At 40.5% G+C, this 20,910-nt stretch overlaps 1 protein-coding gene across 8 annotated transcripts; it reads left to right on the top strand.

Moving 5' to 3' along the window:
- Window positions 1–409: 409 nt before the first annotated feature.
- LOC113646288 (ribosomal RNA processing protein 1 homolog B-like) lies at window positions 410–13,120 on the top strand. Of its 8 annotated transcripts, none has more exons than XM_027152475.2 (16): window positions 412–817; window positions 1,036–1,118; window positions 1,775–1,832; window positions 2,230–2,315; window positions 3,661–3,722; window positions 3,844–3,973; window positions 4,529–4,593; window positions 4,731–4,927; window positions 5,995–6,095; window positions 6,189–6,286; window positions 6,403–6,422; window positions 6,592–6,729; window positions 7,503–9,037; window positions 9,222–9,296; window positions 9,954–10,023; window positions 12,654–13,120. In XM_027152475.2, exons 1-16 carry the CDS (start codon window positions 688–690, stop codon window positions 12,827–12,829), a joined length of 3,024 nt encoding a protein of 1,007 aa, XP_027008276.1. In that variant the 5' UTR covers window positions 412–687; the 3' UTR covers window positions 12,830–13,120. The 8 variants fall into 8 exon arrangements, with proteins under 8 accessions (XP_047671113.1, XP_027008278.1, XP_027008276.1 ...); XM_027152474.2 differs by having other exon boundaries at window positions 7,503–9,043; XM_027152473.2 differs by having other exon boundaries at window positions 413–817; window positions 9,138–9,296.
- Window positions 13,121–20,910: the final 7,790 nt, after the last annotated feature.

Raw genomic sequence — 20,910 nt, 5'->3', positions numbered from 1 at the left:
TATTCAACTGATTTATTCATAAATTAATTTGTTCCCTCCCTCCCTCCCTCACACTCACTCACTCACTCACTCACTGAACATGGCATTGACCTTTAAGCCTTTTTTATCAATGCAGTAGGACAAAAATGTTTCCATGTCCTCTTGACATTGAAAAATAAACATAAAATCATCCTTTGTCTCAGAGAATTCATCACACATGACCCTTTTGAGGGCAGTTTTTATTTTTGTTTTATTTTCCGTGAGGGAGGGAGGGAACAAATTAATTTATGAATAAATCAGTTTTTGTAAATGTAAACTATTGAAAGGCAGACAAATAAGAGTTGCAAATAATAAGACTTGCAAATAAAGTGCTATGACAACGGTAAGGATAGCGTTAGTATCCGGCGATGACAGGAAGTGACGTCATTTCGCACATGCGCGGAACCGATCGTGTTGCTGGTACAGATCGAGTAGCGACAGGCGGGTTGAATTTTTTTTTGGAAAGTTATTGTTTCCACCCACATTTTGACAACAAATCCCACCTGTATTCAGGGTTGTCCAATGCTTCATTCCATCTCGATGCTCTGACTAATCAGTTCACGGTGTGTGAAATAGTTGACCAATCACAGTAAAGGGGCGTGGTTTGTAGAATACGGGTAGGAAAAGTGAAGGCGACGCAGATGTAGTCCACGTGAAAAAGTATTAACCATGGCACAAGTATCACAGGAGCCAGAGATTATTCTCGCTCAGAGACTGGCATCAAACGAAAAACCCATCAGGACTAAAGCCTTAAAGACGCTCAGGACGTACATACGTCTCCGGTCTCAAAAAGCAGAAGGTAAATTTGTTAAACAGCGTCGTTAGCAGCACGTGGGAAACGTGGTGCCTTTAGCTTCATGCTAACTAACTAAACCTGGGCATAAATAATAATAATAAAAAAACAATGAATCGTCTGTTTAATGCATGTGGAGTTAAGATTTTGGATGATGTATTTCAGGGCTGGTGTGTTTATTAACCAGATCACCGATATGTTCTTTTAACATTTTACACTTTTAGGTGGTTTTACGAGTGAAGACTTACTGAAGATCTGGAAGGGGCTTTTCTACTGCCTGTGGATGCAGGACAAGCTTCTTCAGCAGGTAAAACTCTTTCCCTGGAAGGAAACAGTGATGAACGTGTCTCCCTTTAGATCTCCGTGCTTCAGGATAAGAAACACGAGTAGACTGAAACCCTTTGGGTATTCCTGATCACACACACACAAACCTGCTTGTTAAATGGTGGCTCAATTGGATAAGACTTTAGATGCTGTTGTTGTTAACATTATTATTATTATTATTATTATGGAACGTGACCTCATATTGTACAGTTTGTCAACATCACACACTCACAGTTCCTTCTGCCAAAACAGTCTGAAATGGATTCAAGCCCTGATGGTTGGACACGCAGGACACTGTATTGATGATCATAGGCAATCTTAGGTTATTAGTCATATCTGTACATGTAAGCAGTCTTGTATATAAAGAAAACAGAAAACTAAAGCTCATTAGGGATAGATATTACAGCTATACTGTACTTTTAAAACTGTAAACTTTTCATTCTGTTTCTATGCTTCTGTAAAGCTGTTTGAGACAATGTCAGGTGTTAAAAACACTAAAGAAATAAATTGATTTGAAATTGAGTTGAGAATATAAACAATATCCCAGAGCGCAGTAGAATGAGTTACAGTGTGATTGATTATTCATGTCTGGGTCCTACTATAACACATTAACGTGATCATGCTTGTCTTTGGTGTCAGGAGGAAATTTCACACAAACTCTCCGGCCTGATTCACAGCTTCCACACCACTGACACCCGTAAGTGACTTTTCTTAAAGTCCTTTATCTCAAAATACTTATTTGATGTGCTATGATATGTCATTATGTCTTTATGAAAGCTGTATACTTTATATCGTCTTTAGCATTGTTACAACGTGTGTTTCAAAGAAATAAATGGCATCGCAACAATTTGATAACAGAAACTTTTTCTGTATATAATGTCTTATTGTATAAAAACCAAACCTTTGAATTGCCTAATTTGATGAATGTTTTATTTAGATGATTAGTATAAACAGTAAAAAATAGTAACAGTAGAAAATAAGAAGTGAATTCTGATCTTATTTAAGAAACACAAATAATGTATCATCTTTATTTAGTTTAAATTAATAATGAGACAAAGTTCAGTTATTCATTTCAGCTCTTTCTCCAAATGTAGAGCTGCTGTATTTCACAACATTTCTCCAGACTGTAAAGAGAGAGTGGAATGGCATCGACAATCTGCGTTTGGACAAGTTTTACCAGGTCAGTGCAATGATAAATTATAATCGAGCACAAAAACCTGGAAGCATTGATTAGTTACTTGGTTTGTTTGTTGTTTATGTTTAAAGCTGCTTAAAGCGTCTGTTAAAGGGCACACACTGCTTCAGCACCCAATCACACAAGTGTGTTTTAACAATAACGTGATGTGTAGAACAAAATGTACATTTTGCACAGTTACTGCACTGATTTTTTTGCTTTGTTTATACTTCATTGTGTAAGAGAGAACTTGCGGTAAATATTTTTGTATCCCCATTGCTGGTTGGAAAAAAAAGGTCATGCAATCCTAATAAATTTAACATCTCAACTCAAGCTAGATTTGTAAAGTTTGTCATGAAAAAAAAAAGGATTCGCAAAGGCCGGTGTTTATTGGAGGCAAGTGGACATAAGGAACAGTGTTACGTTTGGAGGCAAGTGGACAGAAATCTAGGGTGCCAAAACATTTGGAGGCAAGTGGAGACGAGTATGTGATGTCATCCAAATGCCTGAGGAAGTTCCCCACATTGTTCTGAGTGTTTTGATATGTCACATGTCCATGTTGTAAAAAGATTTTTGCTTTTTCATATATTGGGGGCAGGGCTGCAGGACAACCGAAAGGCCAGTTGGTACACAGATTTAAAACTTTGTTCAGAGTATCACCCTAAAGGAGCTGGCCAAGTTTGGTGTAGATAGTTCGAAAGCTTGCTGAGTTAGAAACCTCAAGTTTATAATGGGAGTCTGGGGGGGGGCACTTTGAGACCAGGTACCGGAAGTACCGGTACTCGGTTTGCTTAGAAAAGTAATAACAACAAACTTCAGACCAGGGTCTACAACATATCTAATTTTGTGCATGTGGCTCGAAAGCCCTAGGAGGAGTTAGTCTTGATAAATTTTTGCCTAAGCTTAAATAGGAAAACAGAATGTTGGCTTCTACAAAGCCAACATAATTACACAATGGACACTCAGGCAAAAATTTACCCAAACTGTACATTTCCTTGTCTCAGGTTGTCAGGTATTGTGCTATTAAGGTTTAACGTTTCGTGCAATCACAATTTGTCCTTCATCAGACTCTGATAAATTACCAGCTTTTCCCATTCTGACACCGGACATTCTACTGACCGAAATCCGGTCATTGGGGTGTATATACAGTATACAGCACCATGATCTGCAGCTACTGCACATAATAATATAAAATATTCTATATTATACACACACACACACACACACACACACCGATGAGCTATTACATTATGACCACCCCCAGCCTGAGGCAATGAGCGCACCTGGGAAATGTCCAAAATATATGAAGTTTATGTTGATGTGATTTCTGCATCTCCCCTTTTTCTGAAAGCTGGTTCGCTTCATGTTCAGACAAGCTTTCGAGGTGCTGAAGAGGAGGAAATGGGAGCCCAGGTATCACTTATCACTTTTTTGTGCTTTGATTTGATATTTTTGGATATTCTGTGCTTTAAGATGCTGAGATCCCCTCTCTCTCTCTCTCTCTCTCTCTCTCTCTCTCTCTCTCTCTCTCCAGTATGGTGAATCAGTTTTTACACGTCTTCACCAAGCAGCTTTTGCAGAACACTGAGCATGTCCCAAAAGGACTGCTTATGCATGTCCTGGACCTCTATATGACTGAGTTGGCTCAGGTCGGCACTACTGAGGTAAGACCTACTGAGGACCCCTTATTAATTTTTACTTGATTTTATTTCTCTACAGAAATGTATTTACTCTAATGCAGCTTCTTTGTGTATGTGAGTGTTGAACTCCAGTTTATTCCCAGTCAGGCTTTAGACACGTGGTCACTTGATAATCAAATCAGCAGGAAATATATTCTGTTAATTGTACACACCTCAGCTAATTCACTGTGGCCCTGGGAGGCCCTTGATGAAAAGAAGTGCATGTTTCGTGACAGTCTACAAGGATAAATAATGATCAGAAAATCTGACCCATATGATTCAGAGAAACAGTCTGTTTCTTTCCTGACAACACCGAAGTCTTTGTCTAAAGTCGACATTAAAGAAAAACATTAACTGCCTGGAAAAAAAGTATTATAATCTGTAATTGGCCCTTAATTGCACTTCACGCACCAGAAAAAGATACTGAAATGAAAACTGAATCAGAAGTTTTATAAATGGAGTACTGTGTGTACTGCTTGGCTTTTGCAAATTTAACTAAAACATTTGATCTGACGTTACTGGGCTGTTCCTCTCCTGCAGCTGACAGCAGAACAGAACCTGACTTTCATCCACCCCTTTTTCCAAGCCATGGCCAAGACCAAAGAGTGAGTCACTTCATTGCGATGTGCATTTTGATACCTACCATTTATCAATTTTTTTTTCCATTTTTCACGTTTTAACCCCAAATACTGAGTGAACTCAGTGTTTATAAAACGTGGTTGTACATGGTGCTGTGTTGCAGTGACTTGCTGTTGGCTCTCATCTCTAAGAACATCTTCAGAACTATTTTGGATCATGCACCTTTTGCCATTGAAGACCTGATAAGGGAGCTTCAGCAGGGAGGAGTAGATGATTCAGACTCTGGTCAGGCTTCTGGGGAGGAGGAAGAGGAGCTGAAAAACCAAGTACCCAAGAAGACTAAAGTGAAGAGGGTCAATGGTGGGTGGATTAAACTACTATCAACTACCATCTGCTATTTGGCTTTTGGGTTCCAAGCAAGTGTGATGTAACCTATTTTAAATTTAACAGGTGAATAATTATCAGGCAGGTTTTGGGCAGATAATGACCTGGCCTTCTTCCTCACCAGATTTAAACCCTATTAAGAACTTGAGCCCTTCGTAAGCAGGGACTGGTGAAATATGCATTGATTTACTGCCCGCTGAATACTTTGAAAGACCAATGAAGTTATTTGTTTGGTGATTTTTTTTTGTTTTCTTTTATTTATTTGTGTAAATGTTCTTGTTTACTATTCAACTTTTGAAATAAGTGGAGAGAAATCGTTTATAAACTAGTTATAATCTAATGTTTGGGTATACAGATATTTATACAAGCTGTTGTAATTCCCCTAAGACACTTTTCACTGGAAGCGCAGACTTAAGTGGTGCCTTAAATGTAATACTGTTTACAAAAACATTAAACATTGATTTAATTTTATATTCAAAGGATTTTTTTTTCAGGAGACGCATGCCCCTTTTCCGCCGAGGCAGTTTGAGTGCTGGTTCAGAGCCAGAGGCTAATTTAAAATCAGTTCTTTCTTTTTCGATACCCAAAGCACCGGCTCTGAACCAGGAAAAGTGGTTCTTAAGTAGCACCAAAACGTTGCTGGTCTAGACTTAAGAACCACTTGTGTCAGGGGCTGTTGGCGGGGCTACTGTGACCAACAAGACAAAAGAGAATGTCGTTAGCACCATTTTTGAATAATTTTAAATCGGGAATTTCTGCATTTGGATGCCAATGTAGGTTCGAAAAGTCATGAGAGATTTTTAGAAGGCTTACCAGTGGAACCAACTTTGAACCAGCACTAGCTCTGAACCAGCACACGAGTTCATTTAGTGACTCAGGTGGATCCCTAACCTGGTGGCCGGTGCACTAAAAGTAGTTTCTCAGTAATTTCAGCTCTGTCACATTAGTTCAGATTTCAGTGTCAGTCATGCTTTGTATGTAATTTTTTTTATTGTTATAAGAACAGTTTTTACCCCGGATTGTTTTTTTGTTTTTGTTTCCAGGCATCTCTGAGGTAAAGGAAAATAGCAAGGGAATTAAAGAGGAGCAGGATTTGTACAGCATGGACTCTGGCAATGATGACGGTGTCGGTCCTGTTCTACAGGTGAGTGCATATGAGACGTAAACATCTTCATCCTCAAGCAGCAGCATGAAACCAAGATGGGAAGAATGGTCACTTTTTTCCCTTGTATTGCAGTTTGACTACGGTGCAGTAGCTGCTTGCCTTTTTGAGTTCGGTAGCCGCTTGACTACACGGAACACCAACCGCAAACGGATGTACAGCTTTGTGAATGCGTAAGCACTTAATTCAGTAGTTGCTGTGTAACAGTCTACTGTATAAACACTTGTTTCTAGTGCAGTTATTTACAGCCTGTTGTGTTCCTTCTCTTTTTATATGCTTGCAAATGAAGTTTTCGTGCTTTAAATGAAGGTGAGTAAATAATATCTTGGATCTGTTACATTTGTTTAGAAGTGCAACGTTTTTCTTTTTTTATTTAACAAATCAGATATTTCACTTTACCGTTTATTCTGTCATTTACATTATACCTTCATAATGAATAAATTCTCACCACTATATTGGACCATATTATTGTGCACAGGGATTTTCAACCGAAAAGAGAGTGATAAAGGTGAGGTGAGCGACACATCAGATAAAAAAGTGTTGAAAAAGAAGAGGAAGAAGACAAAAAACGAGAGGCTCACAACTGGGGACGAACCTGTGGCTAAGAAGCGCAAAGGTCAGCTTTAACTGAGTAAATTTTGAGTCTTTATCAGAGGAAAGACTGATATTAAATTGTGATGGCCTGGGAAATCGTCTTTCTTTTATTTTATCTGTTGTAAATGTCAATCTTCGCATTTAATGAAGCCTCATCTGTGACTGATCACTTAGTGGGCAGATTGGTTCAATTAGTTTTGTTTTTTTTATTGTCTACATTTCTGTATGCAGTTAGTTTAATAACTGATATTAATACAGTTTCCAAATGAAATGGCACATAACCACCATGCATTATGTTCACTGAACAGAAATAAATACATTTAGTTAGCAATCTAGCAATTAACTATTTCAAGAAACTGTCTATTTTATAGCCTTGTCTTTTACACTGGCTACTTTTCTATTTAGAATAACATGATATTAAATGCTGAGTTGGACCAGAAACCTTTGCTTTTATAAAGAACAAATACACCAATGATTCTCTGATTCTGAAACATTTAATCTACTTAATTGATATTTCTTTTCAATTAATTCACATTTTCAAGCCTTTCAGCTTCAAAGAAAAGGGAAATCCAGGCTCTCATCTAATGTACAGTGGAAAAACTGAAATTTCCATATACACAGGCTCTGATCTCACAAAGGTCATTAACACAGCTGAGCTGTTGGTCATGATGCTTGCACCACAGTGACTTTTCTATAACCTTTGTGTTGAAATGCTGTGATTGAAAATGTTCTTTTTTAAAAAAAAGTCTTTTAGCGCTATTAATTTAATGCTCCATGATCTCTCCCTGTATTCAGCAGCTTGTCAAGATAAACAAAATCCAAGCAATTCACCGCAAACCGGCTCATTGAACAATACCACAGAAGCTATGGAAAAAGAGAGAGTGGTTCTCAAAGAATCAGACTCACAAGACCTGGAAGCCGGCATCAATGTCAAGAAGAAGAGGAAAAGTAAAAAGGTGAAGACCATCTCACAGTACACTGAGAGCGAAGTATCACAGGAATTTCAGGAATCTGATGGAGAAAACAAGAGCAACAGTTACGAAGTGGCGATGAAGAAGAATAGTTTGAAAGGATTTGGGAACACTCAAACCAGCACAAAATTAAAAGCGTTAGGGCAGAAGCCTGAAATGACGTCAGTTGTAGAACATCCTGTGGAAGCTGCAGAGGCTGAATGTGGGATTTCTCATACACAGGAGAACACTAAAAAGAAAAACAAGAAAAAGAAGTTGAATGTGGGAGAAGACAAAACGGGCACAGAAACAGGTAGGGGGGTTATGGAAAAGCATGATGATCCTGGTGAGGTAGAGGCCAGTACCATGAAGAAAAAGAGGAGGAAAAGCAAGAAACTGTGTTCAAGCTTACAAGAAGTTGGAGAAGTAGTAGCAGTCCAAAGTCTGCCTAAAGAAGACATTGCTGGTGATGAGATCATGCCACAGAAAGAGGACAGCGACAACAATGCAACACAAAGCCAACTGGGGACAAGCACCCTCCAACCAAAGAAGGTGAAAAGAACGAAGTCTAGCTTAAAGAATCTTGGAGTAGAGTTTAAATCTCCTGCTGTATTGGAGAACTGTATCAACATCCTACATCCTACATCCGAGGAAGACAGAGTAACACTGTGTGAACTGAACGCAAGTACCACCAGGAAGAAAAAGGTCAAGAGCAAGAGGCTCAGCTCACAGGAAGGCAAAGAAGTTGACTCCACATCACAAGACAGTAGTGCGGTTGTGGTAAAAGATATAGCAACACCTGCCGATGAAGTTCCATGTGCTGAATCTCAGTCATCAAAAGCTCCAATGGTGAAGACCAAGAAAAGCATGAAGATGAAGAAGGCAACAGAGGTAACTGGGAGCAAATATCAGGTAGATCTTGATGTCAGAGACCCTGAGGTGTCCTCCGACAGTGCACACATTACTACTACACCTAAAAATATCACTGATGAATGTCCTCAATCCAAAGTGAAGAAAGGTAAGAAAAAGAAACAATCTTCTTCAAATGAAGAGTCTACGCTTGAAGCTAAAGAACAACCTGCGGCAGAAGCTACTTCTACAAAACAGACACGCACACCACACAAAAAGAAGAAAATCCAGAAGAAACAAGAAAGTCAGTCTGCAGAAGCAAGAGAAGAATCCGTTCCGACTGTAAAGGAGAAAATAAGAACAGAAGTGTCGGATACTCTGCCATCAGACAGCAGGATCTGCACACCTGATGTAAAGACGTCCTTCATCCCAATGAAAAGGGGCAAGAAGAAAAGGAAACTATGGACAGATCAGGCAGAAATGTCTCAGAGTAATGGACCTGCAGAAGAGCTGAGTGGAAAGAAAGTTAAAGTCAGTGTAAGTTTGTAGATTTATTTTTATTTTTTTGTCTCTTGCTTCTTACCTCACATGCATTTTTGTGATGGTCATTTTCTTTGTTTATTGTCAACAGGGCATTGAGCTTTCCACATTAGTAACCCCCAAGAAGCGGAAGATGGAAAAATCCACACCCAAATCTAACTTTGTCTCCTTTCAGGGTCCAATAAAGCCTCCCACTCCACTCTTCTGTAGAACCAAACCAAAAGTCAGCACACCTCAGACCAGCTTCAAGGTACCCAGTTTTTATACCCTGTGAGGTTTCAGACAAGTAAACGAGAATTAAAAATACAGCAAGGAGAATTTCTTTAGGCCGGAAGATCAGCTGTCCTGAAAGCTTTTTGCCAGGCCTTATCGCACCACAAACCATCGCACCACCCCGTCTGTTACGTTTTTCCTTACTAATTTGCCAGCCATTATACATTTGCTTGTATAAGTAAATAAAAAATATTTTCAGAGAATTTGTATATAAAAGATTTAATATACTTAAGCATAAACATTGCTGTTAAAACAGAATGATTTCCATATTTAAGCAAGTTCATCTCATTAAATAAAACAATATACCAGAAAAAAGCTCCAGTCACTGAGAAAGAACAGATTCACATATCAAGGACATTACCAAGGACATGACCACCTCTTTCATTCCTGCGACCAAATCATCTGTTAATATAATATATATAATATATAATTAATCTGTACTCAGTGACACTCCATACTTCACTTTAACACAGACATTAATTACAGATTTTTTTTTAAATTGTTTTTAATATTTGGATTTCTAATAAGCATACAAATTTTCTTTTTAATTTATCAAAGTTGGCCAATTATCTTAATTATGTATTTGTGCATTTATTAATCTTAATGTTTTATTCTATTTTTAAAACCTTTTTAGCATAAATTCCAAACTCCAAAGTCAGAAACTAAGAAAGTGACCTTTGGGCTGAAGAACAATAAAACCACTGGTAAGTTGCTGGTGCTGGTACCATGTTAAATGATCTTGAAAATGTAATTAAATAAATGTATTTACTGATTATTGTGTTTAATATTAACCACACTCCACACTGATGTATAAAGATATAGAGCATGTTTTTCTAAAATGTTCAAGATGACAAAGCTCAACAACAATTATTTCACTAAGTTGTGTCTGGGACACAGTAGAACAATGGTTCTCCTCTAGTCTTGATGCAAGAATCACATTTGTCCTAATCATATCACACTAATCCTGACTTGAGCCATCAGTAGTACAGTAATGTAGTAATATATTGTAGTAGATTTAGAAAAATCACATGAATCAACATGGAAGTGTGGCATTTAAAAGACTTGAACTAAATGCTTTTTTAGCACTGCCCATTTTTCCTCCAATCTTTTATCCATTAGACATTTTAAAGTCAGGGCAGGCTTTACACACACACTAACACAATCAACAGTGGTGTTGTCTATCTTTATACTGACAATCTCTGTATTTGCTACAAGGATTTCTACAGTATGAGCATCAAACTACACATAAATAAAACTTTGTTGTCGGTCAATAATGGGTACAAAAAAAATGCCTTTACATACCTGTTTAGAGCCTGTATCCAGAAGCCAATGCACCTTCACTGAGTAATCTGAAACTGGCTTTTCAGTATATAAGCTTAACCTTAGCCAGAGCCTAATTTAGAACCAGTTCTTTCTGTTTCGACCGCCAAAGCACCGGCTCTGAACCAGGAAAAGTGGTTCTTTAGGTAGCACCAAAACGTTGCTGGTCTAGACTTAAGAACCGCTTGTGTCAGGAGCTGTGGGCGGGGCTACTGTTAGCACATTTGTTAATGTACCTTAAGTATACTAATGTACTTTTACTTTACCGTGATATACATTATGAGCACACTTGATAGTAGTTAGCTACATGCTAAGGCTAACTTTTTTCTGTGTTAATGATAAAATAACGTTATGTACTTTATCGATTACAACCTCCGTTTATACAGATTACATGGAGCTGCACGTACACGTTTTATCCGCCGCGTTTGGATGCCGATGTAGGTCGCAAAGCCATGAGCATTAACAGTAAAGCAACATCCGCCATTGTTGATGTGTTTGTGTTTGCCGCTTCTGCGCTAACGTTGCTGGGACACGTGACACGTATACAGTGACGTCACACTCAGCGCTGTGATGGCTCTTTAGCCGGTGGAAAGGCTAACCGGTTCTTAGAAGGTTCACCAGTGGAACCAACTTTGAACCAGCGCTAGCTCTGAACCAGCACCCAGTTCTTTTTGGTGGAAAAGAGGCATCAGTGTTCGGACCACTACGTACTTTGCATTTTGGATCCTCCAGGGTCATTTGGACCCGGCCACATTTAGTGGGGCAATAGGTCACACTTGCCCTTTTCAGCACAATGAACATACATACAGACACAAAAATGCACACATAAAATGTCCACTAACACACACAAACACTCACACAAATAGGGCATTGCATTTCGTTAGGTCTCCAGAAAAAAAGCTACATATTTGTAAATATTTCACACTTTTGATATGCCTTTGCCTAGCAGAGGGCAAAATATGATCTACCGAAATGATGCTACATACACATGCGCACACCCACAAGCATTGGGCATTGCAATTCATTAGGCCTCCAGAAAAAAACAAAAGCTACTCATTTGTAAATATCTCACACTTGTATGCATTTGTCCAGCTGGGGGCAAAATCTTCTCTACCAACAAGCTTCACACACACACACACACACACACACATACACACACAAAAGCATTGGGCATTTCATTGGGCCTCCAAAAATATTTCACACTTGTTATATGTATTTGCCCAGCTGGGGGCAATCCTCTTCTCTTCTCCTGTGTCAGTGTCTGTGATCAGATGACATCTGTTGGGCAAAATAGACATTACAAGTGTAAAATGTTCTCAAATGTAAGGCTGATCACACAGAATGGTGATAATTGTATACTTTTTGATTTATAAGTATTCAAGTAAATTTGACATTAAAAATGGTCAAAATGGTTTCAAAACAATCTCCTGGCTTTGAAATATACCAGCCTGTAATTGTGCATCAACTTTTGTGCCTCTATAGTGTGTGTGTGTGTGTGTGTGTGTGTGTGTGTGTGTGTGTGTGTGTGTGTGTGTGTGTGTGTATAACTATAACAAGTTAGATCATATATACTTAATTTTTTATAAGCAGGCAAAACAGACAAGGTCAAGTTGACTCGGCGCTCCTAATTTGCATAGGAATTCAGGAAAGGAAAACAGTAGGGTTAAGGCATGTCAGCAAAATCCTGCCTCCCGTAATTGCATTTGTACAAGGCCAGACTGAAGTGTCTTCACACAGGAGGCCTGTGATTGGCTTTGTTACACAGTAGTGATTATTTATTTATGTTGTATTTATTATTGTGGCTCTAGTATGCAACAACGTCTGTCCAGTTGATAAAGCCACATGTTTCCATTGCACTATGATGAATAGGCACAGGAGCTGCTGGCTGTGTAACTTTATTCAACTTAGTCAGATTAAAGGACGTGTTGCAGATTATAAAGATGAAATTAAGATCTAAGCCTCTGTTAAAATCTTTATGATCATCTTACTTTTTTTTTCATTTTTTGATTTGCAGAATTCAGGAAGACAGACAGAAGCTTGTTGGTGAGTCCTGTTGGGTCGTCCCGTGTGGCATTCGATCCTAAAAAGATGCCCATTTCAGGAGTTCTGAAGTCACCTTTGCCATCTCCAGTCACGAGTGTAAAGAAATCTGTAGCCAATAAAAGAGCTACAGCGGCAGATTTCTTCTAAAACCTCCACATTTTTGGAACGTTGTCCCTACATGTTCATTTGCTTTGATGAAGATGATTCCTGAAAGAACTCATAAGTTTAAACTGAATGATGGATTGTAAAATCTGTTATGCAATAGAAATATAAGAAAATCCAGAAAACAGTGTAATTTATTACAAATCTCTGTTGCAGACTTTTTATACAGAAAGCATATATGAAAGCATATATAATATGTTTTCATCAAGTTTTCAGGTGAACTGGGTTTTGTACTATTGTCCTCTTGTGGCTTTAATAAAACAGTCTTAACTGGTATTTCGTTTTTTTTGGTGTTCTTAAAACTTGTAGCCTCTCTCTGCAGGCTTCGCCCTACACACTGAGGGCTTTCAAGGTGAAGCCTCGATTATGGCAGCTCAGGGTGATCATTGGTGTCCTGCTGTCTTGCCGTCACGTAATAAAAAGCAGAACCATCTCAAGACAGTTTAGTTACCGCCTCGTTTTGTGAAGTACAGTACATGTTGATGCTTAGTAACTTCCTCCTGCTTAACTCAGACAAGTCAGAAGTGCTTTAACTAGGTCCACAGGCAGCCAGAAGTAAACTCACCGATTACAGAGTAACTCCGGTGTGATCGTTTATACTGGTCTCTCATTTGAAGATCACAAATTATATAACAAGGGTAGTCTTCTTTGATCTCAGAAATATTGCTAAGATAAGAAATATGATGTCATTACACTATGCAGAAACATTAGTTCATGCATTTGTTACCCTGTAGGTTGGATTAATTTAATGTTTACTGTCTGGATGTTCCAGTAGGAGCATAAACAAGCTCCAGTTAGTCCAGAATGCAGCTGCTAGAGTCCTAACTAGAACCAGAAGATATGAACATATCACCCCTATCTTTTATCTAAATACAATTAATAACATATAAAGCACTTAATGCATTTAACTTAAAGTGTTTTAGGCTAAAAACACATTTGTTTAGCTTTGTAGAATAGCTTTTATTAGGTTAAGGAGCAGATCTTACCATCCTCGTAAGTCGCTAAGGTTTGCAGACTGTGGAGTACTGAATTGCTTAACATCTCAGGAAGCCCTTCCTGGGCTTCCTGAGATGTTAAGCAATTCAGTACTCCACAGTCTGCAAACCTTAGCGACTTACGAGGATGGTAAGCCGACAGCATCCAGACATCCCAGTTCACCAAAAACTCTCATATCTGTCTGTTTCTGGCTCTAGCCTTTTATTTATGCTGTCATAGCTAGTCTTGCCTCAGTCCCTGTCTGCACTTTGCACATAATTTACATTTTCCATCACCTGATTACAATTATACCTCTCTCTCTCTCTCATGCACTCTCTCACACACTCTCTCTCTCTCTCTCATGCACTCTCTCACGCACTCTATAAGATGGGATCCCTTCTGAGCCTGGTTCCTCTCAAGGTTTCCTCATATCATCTCGGAAGGAGGGGAGTAGCTCAAGTGGCTAAGGCTTTTGGCTTAATGATCAGAATGTAGCTGAACATTATATGACCTGCTCATGTGCTCATTGTATTTCCTGAAACAGCTCCTCACTATAGAATAACAGCTGTTTAATATGTTGTTTAATATGTTTTTAATCAAATTCAGATTCAATCAAATTAAATTCTGCCGCCAATTTAATTACACCATCATTTTCTGCAGCTCCACAACCCATTTCTTCTAATTCAATCAATGCAAATGTCACCAGATTGACTTTCAGCAGAACACGTAGTAAATAAAGTGGCCACTTCTGCTTCTTTCTGAGGTTTTATTCATTGAATGTTGAAGTGCTTGGTGATTAGACACGTTCTAGTGTTTTTGTGAATCAGACAGCAAATTTTATCATTCTTCTCTTTACCTTTGATCATATTTCATGAGTGACATGCTTTTGTCTGAAAAGTCAAAAGTGTCTGCGGTGTGTCTGTGTCATTTAGTTACGTATAACAGGTGATGTGTTTCTAAAAGTTCTATCAGTAGAACTGTTTTTAAAAACAGCCTGTGTGAATTTAGGTCAGGTGAAAAAAGTAAAAAAAAATCTTGGGCAGCAAAAATATTTTGATGTCAGTTTTATTTTTTGTTCCATTCCAGCAGCACAGTACATTCTATAGAAATGAAAATCCACTACCTGGTCAAGAAGGAAATTCTTCCAAATGATATTTTTTAATTTTTGACCATCCTCATATAATAGTTTCAATAGTCTTATTGAGGCAGGAATAATAGAAATGACAAATAATTTACAAATTAATAAATTAATACAAAATGCACAGAGGTTTGAACTGTGTGGTGACATTTCAGATTTAATAAGTTAAAAAAGAAACAGCAAATGGTGACAGATACATTTAATTTTTTTAAATAATTTGAAGCTAAGTAATAGGGCATAGTGACATGGCACATGGCACAATGGCACCACCATTTGCCTCAAACCTTCAGGGGTTTGATTCCTGCCTCTGCCATATATGTGTGGGGTTCCTCTCGGTTCTCTGAATTCTTACCCAGTCCAAAGACATGCATTATATGCTCATCTCTAAACTGTCTCTGCAGGGTGTACACTTCCTTGTGCCCTGAGTCTCCTGGGATAGACTCCGGGTTCCCCACAACCCAGTAGGATAAGTGGTGTAAAAAATGGATAAATGAATGAGGATAAGTCACAGATCATATAACATAATATATTGTATCAAAAACGCATCAGGGTGTAGTTATGAAGTAGAGGCTTGTGTACAAAATATTAAAAACAGAAGCTATATACTTAATATTTAGGTTTTGCAAATGTAAAAGGGAAACTTAATTGTTTAGTTTAAATACAAGATAAATGGTCAGCCCTGTGATGGACTAGTGTTTTTATCCTGGGCATTTCCACCTTACACTCGATGTCCCTGGGATACGCTCTGAATCCATGGCCATATGGCCTAAATTATGTGTACACCTGTCCATCACACTCATCTCATTCCAGATTTATTATTCCTCACTGTTATAATGAGCTCCACTCTTCTGGGAGGCTTTCACTCGATGTTCTAGCAGAGAAGCCTGATTCCCTCAGTCAGTAAGTACCTTAACAACAGACATCGCTGAGTGTTATTTCGAATGTTTCCTGACATGTGTGTATTTGTCAGTACTCTGTCTGGACTTTTGGCCATGTGCCTTTGTTTGTGTTCCTCGTCACGTGTGTGTGCCCGCCTTTATCTGCTCCTCCCTGTCTCCACACCTGTTCCTAATCGTGTCTCATTGTCTTTGCCGATGGCATCATTAGTTAAGTGTTGTCACTCATATTGTTTTAGTTATCGTCTTTTACTGTTTGTCTTTATTATTTATTAAACCCCTTTCATTTGAAACTATCCTGCGTACGGGGTCAAACAAGTGCAGTGTTGTGGAAAAGAATTTCCCGCTTTGGGTCTATAAAGTAAAGTAAGTAGCTGTAGAAGTTTGTGTTCATTCACCTACAAGAGCAGCTACAATGTAGTAATTGTTATTCAGTGATATGTGATAAGCAATCTCTGTTTAAACCACAGAGATGTGAGTGTCTACACAATGGTTTATCATATTAGAATTTCCATTCATACTACATACTCTTCATTTCACTACAAACAGATTATTTGGAGCTGCTGTTTATTATAATCACTTTCTGTAAGGCTTAAGGTTACAGAAATTACTCAATCATTAGTAGGCCACATGACCATAATATTTAAGTAGACTATACCTGTGCTAACAGTTTAATAACTTGCACAGAAGTCCACAAATGACCAGACATTGTGCTTCTTTGACAAAGCTATAAAGTAAGAAATAACAATAATCCCAGTAAAATTAGTGGAACAGATCTAACTATTCTATGAATGCCATCAATATTTTATTATTTATAATTTATATATGATGTGCTATCATTTGAGTTTTATTATTCTGTTTTCACAACTTAAGCCTTATACAATCCTATTGCTGCTGGAGGTTGCTGCTGTGGAAAATCTTTCTCTGTGGGCCTTGTTGGTGAATGGGTCGTTGAGTGCTTGTGAATGAGTCAGTGAGTGAGTGAGTAAATGTTTCATTTAGTAAGGAAGTTAATGAGTCATTAAGGGAATGAGTGAGCGAGTGTGTGACTGTATGTGTGTGAGTAAATGAGTCATTGAGTGAGTGAGTGAGTGAGTGAGTGAGTGAGTGTGTGTGTGTGTGTGTGTGTGTGTGTGTGTGTGTGTGTGCGTGTGCGTGTGTGTGTGTGTGTGTGTAAGAGTGAGTCAATGAATCACTGGGTGAGTGTGTGCTGTGTGAGGGAGACATTGAGTGAGTGAGTGAGTGAGTGAGTGAGTAAGTGAGATATTGAGTGAGTGAGTGATTGAGTGTGTGACTGTGTGAGTGAGTAAATGAATGAGCCATTGTGTGAATAGGTGATTGAGTTATGGAGTGTGGCTGTGTGAGTGAGTGAGTGAGTGAGTGAGTGAGTGTTTGACTGTGTGAGTGAGTAAGTTATTGAGTCATGGTGTGAGTAATTGAGTGGCTGTGTGAGTGAGTGAGTGGCTGTGTGAGTAAATGGGTGAGTGAGTGAGTGATTGAGTATGTGACTGTGTGAGTTAGTAAGTGAGTGAGTGGCTATGTGAGTGGTTGAGTGAGTGAGTGAGTGAGTGGCTGTGTGAGTGGTTGAGTGAGTGAGTGAGTGGCTGTGTGAGTGGCTGAATGAGTGAGTGAGTGAGTGAGTGGCTGTGTGAGTGAATGAGTGAGTGAGTGAGTGAGTGAGTGGCTGTGTGAGTGAATGAGTGAGTGAGTAGCTGTGTGAGTGAATGAGTGAGTGAGTGAGTGGCTGTGTGAGTGAATGAGTGAGTGAGTGAGTGGCTGAATGAGTGGTTGAGTGAGTGAGTGAGTGAGTGAGTGAGTGAGTGAGTGGCTGTGGCAGTGAATGAGTGAGTAAGTGAGTGGCTGTGTGAGTGAGTGGGTGAGTGAGTGGCTGTGTGAGTGAATGAGTGAGTGAGTGAGTGGCTGAATGAGTGAGTGAGTGGCTGTGTGAGTGAATGAGTGAGTGAGTGGCTGTGTCAGTGAATGAGTGAGTAAGTGAGTGGCTGTGTGAGTGAATGAGTGAGTGGGTGAGTGAGTGGCTGTGTGAGTGAATGAGTGAGTGGGTGAGTCAGTGAATGAGTGAGTGAGTGAGTGAGTGGCTGAGTGAGTGAGTGGCTGTGTGAGTGAATGAGTGAGGGAGTGAGTGAGTGAGTGAGTGGCTGTGTGAGTGATTGAGTGAGTGAGTGGCTGTGTGAGTGAATGAGTGAGTGAGTGAGTGGCTGAATGAGTGAGTGAGTGAGTGAGTGAGTGGCTGTGTGAGTGAATGAGTGAGTGAGTGAGTGGCTGTGTCAGTGAATGAGTGAGTAAGTGAGTGGCTGTGTGAGTGAATGAGTGAGTGAGTGAGTGGCTGTGTGAGTGAGTGAGTGAGTGAGTGAGTGAGTGAGTGGCTGAGTGAGTGGCTGAGTGAGTGGCTGAGTGAGTGAGTAGCTGTGTGAGTGAATGAGTGGTTGAGTGAGTGAGTGAGTGGCTGTGTGAGTGAATGAGTGAGTGAGTGGCTGTGACAGTGAATGAGTGAGTAAGTGAGTGGCTGTGTGAGTGAATGAGTGAGTGAGTGAGTGGCTGAATGAGTGAGTGAGTGGCTGTGTGAGTGAATGAGTGAGTGAGTGGCTGTGTCAGTGAATGAGTGAGTAAGTGAGTGGCTGTGTGAGTGAATGAGTGAGTGGGTGAGTGAGTGGCTGTGTGAGTGAATGAGTGAGTGGGTGAGTCAGTGAATGAGTGAGTGAGTGAGTGAGTGGCTGAGTGAGTGAGTGGCTGTGTGAGTGAATGAGTGAGGGAGTGAGTGAGTGAGTGAGTGAGTGGCTGTGTGAGTGATTGAGTGAGTGAGTGGCTGTGTGAGTGAATGAGTGAGTGAGTGAGTGGCTGAATGAGTAAGTGAGTGAGTGAGTGAGTGGCTGTGTGAGTGAATGAGTGAGTGAGTGAGTGGCTGTGTCAGTGAATGAGTGAGTAAGTGAGTGGCTGTGTGAGTGAATGAGTGAGTGAGTGAGTGGCTGTGTGAGTGAGTGAGTGAGTGAGTGAGTGAGTGAGTGAGTGAGTGGCTGAGTGAGTGGCTGAGTGAGTGAGTAGCTGTGTGAGTGAATGAGTGGTTGAGTGAGTGAGTGAGTGGCTGTGTGAGTGAATGAGTGAGTGAGTGGCTGTGACAGTGAATGAGTGAGTAAGTGAGTGGCTGTGTGAGTGAATGAGTGAGTGGGTGAGTGAGTGGCTGTGTGAGTGAATGAGTGAGTGAGTGAGTGGCTGAATGAGTGAGTGAGTGGCTGTGTGAGTGAATGAGTGAGTGAGTGGCTGTGTCATTGAATGAGTGAGTAAGTGAGTGGCTGTGACAGTGAATGAGTGAGTAAGTGAGTGGCTGTGTGAGTGAATGAGTGAGTGGGTGAGTGAGTGGCTGTGTGAGTGAATGAGTGAGTGAGTGAGTGAGTGGCTGAATGAGTGAGTGAATGGCTGTGTGAGTGAATGAGTGAGTGAGTGGCTGTGTGAGTGAATGAGTGAGTGAGTGAGTGAGTGGCTGTGTCAGTGAATGAGTGAGTAAGTGAGTGGCTGTGTGAGTGAATGAGTGAGTGAGTGAGTGGCTGTGTCAGTGAATGAGTGAGTAAGTGAGTGGCTGTGTGAGTGAATGAGTGAGTGAGTGAGTGGCTGTGTGAGTGAATGAGTGAGTGAGTGAGTGAGTGGCTGAGTGAGTGGCTGAGTGAGTGGCTGAGTGAGTGGTTGAGTGAGTGAGTGGCTGTGTGAGTGAATGAGTGGTTGAGTGAGTGAGTGAGTGGCTGTGTGAGTGAATGAGTGAGTGAGTGGCTGTGACAGTGAGTGAGTGAGTAAGTGAGTGGCTGTGTGAATGAGTGAGTGGGTGAGTGAGTGGCTGTGTGAGTGAATGAGTGAGTGGGTGAGTCAGTGAATGAGTGAGTGAGTGGCTGTGTGAGTGAATGAGTGAGTGGCTGTGTGAGTGAATGAGTGAGTGAGTGAGTGGCTGAATGAGTGAGTGAGTGAGTGGCTGTGTGAGTGAATGAGTGAGTGAGTGAGTGGCTGAATGAGTGGTTGAGTGAGTGAGTGAGTGAGTGAGTGAGTGAGTGGCTGAGTGTGTGGTTGAGTGAGTGAGTGAGTGAATGAGTGGTTGAGTGAGTGGCTGTGTGAGTGAATGAGTGAGTGGGTGAGTGAGCGGGTGTGTGATTGAATGAGTGAGTGGGTGAGTGGCTGTGTGAGTGAAAGAGTGAGTGAGTGGCTGTGTGAGTGGTTGAGTGAGTGGGTGAGTGGCTGTGTGAGTGAATGAGTGAGTGAGTGGCTGTGTGAGTGGTTGAGTGAGTGGCTGTGTGAGTGAATGAGTGAGTGAGTGAGTGGCTGTGTGAGTGGTTGAGTGAGTGAGTGGCTGTGTGAGTGAATGAGTGAGTGAGTGAGTGAGTGAGTGAGTGGCTGAATGAGTGAGTGAGTGAGTGGCTGAATGAGTGGTTGAGTGAGTGAGTGAGTGAGTGAGTGAGTGGCTGTGTGAGTGAATGAGTGGTTGAGTGAGTGAGTGAGTGAGTGAGTGAGTGAGTGGCTGTGTGAGTGAATGAGTGAGTGAGTGGCTGAATGAGTGGTTGAGTGAGTGAGTGAGTGAGTGAGTGGCTGTGTGAGTGAATGAGTGGTTGAGTTAGTGAGTGAGTGAGTGAGTGAGTGGCTGTGTGAGTGAATGAGTGAGTGAGTGGCTGTGACAGTGAATGAGTGAGTAAGTGAGTGGCTGTGTGAGTGAATGAGTGAGTGGGTGAGTCAGTGAATGAGTGAGTGAGTGAGTGAGTGGCTGTGTGAGTGAATGAGTGAGTGGCTGTGTGAGTGAATGAGTGAGTGAGTGGCTGAATGAGTGAGTGAGTGAGTGGCTGTGTGAGTGAGTGAATGAGTGAGTGAGTGGCTGTGTCAGTGAATGAGTGAGTAAGTGAGTGGCTGTGTGAGTGAATGAGTGAGTGGGTGAGTGAGCGGGTGTGTGAGTGAATGAGTGAGTGGGTGAGTGAGTGGCTGTGTCAGTGAATGAGTGAGTGAGTGTATGAGTGGTTGAGTGAGTGAGTGAGTGAGTGGCTGTGTCAGTGAATGAGTGGCTGAGTGAG

The sequence above is a fragment of the Tachysurus fulvidraco genome, chromosome 6 (genome assembly GCF_022655615.1).
Source record: "Tachysurus fulvidraco isolate hzauxx_2018 chromosome 6, HZAU_PFXX_2.0, whole genome shotgun sequence".
In the NCBI taxonomy this organism is placed as follows: Eukaryota; Metazoa; Chordata; class Actinopteri; order Siluriformes; family Bagridae; genus Tachysurus; species Tachysurus fulvidraco.
This window is presented reverse-complemented; position numbering and strand designations above follow the sequence as displayed.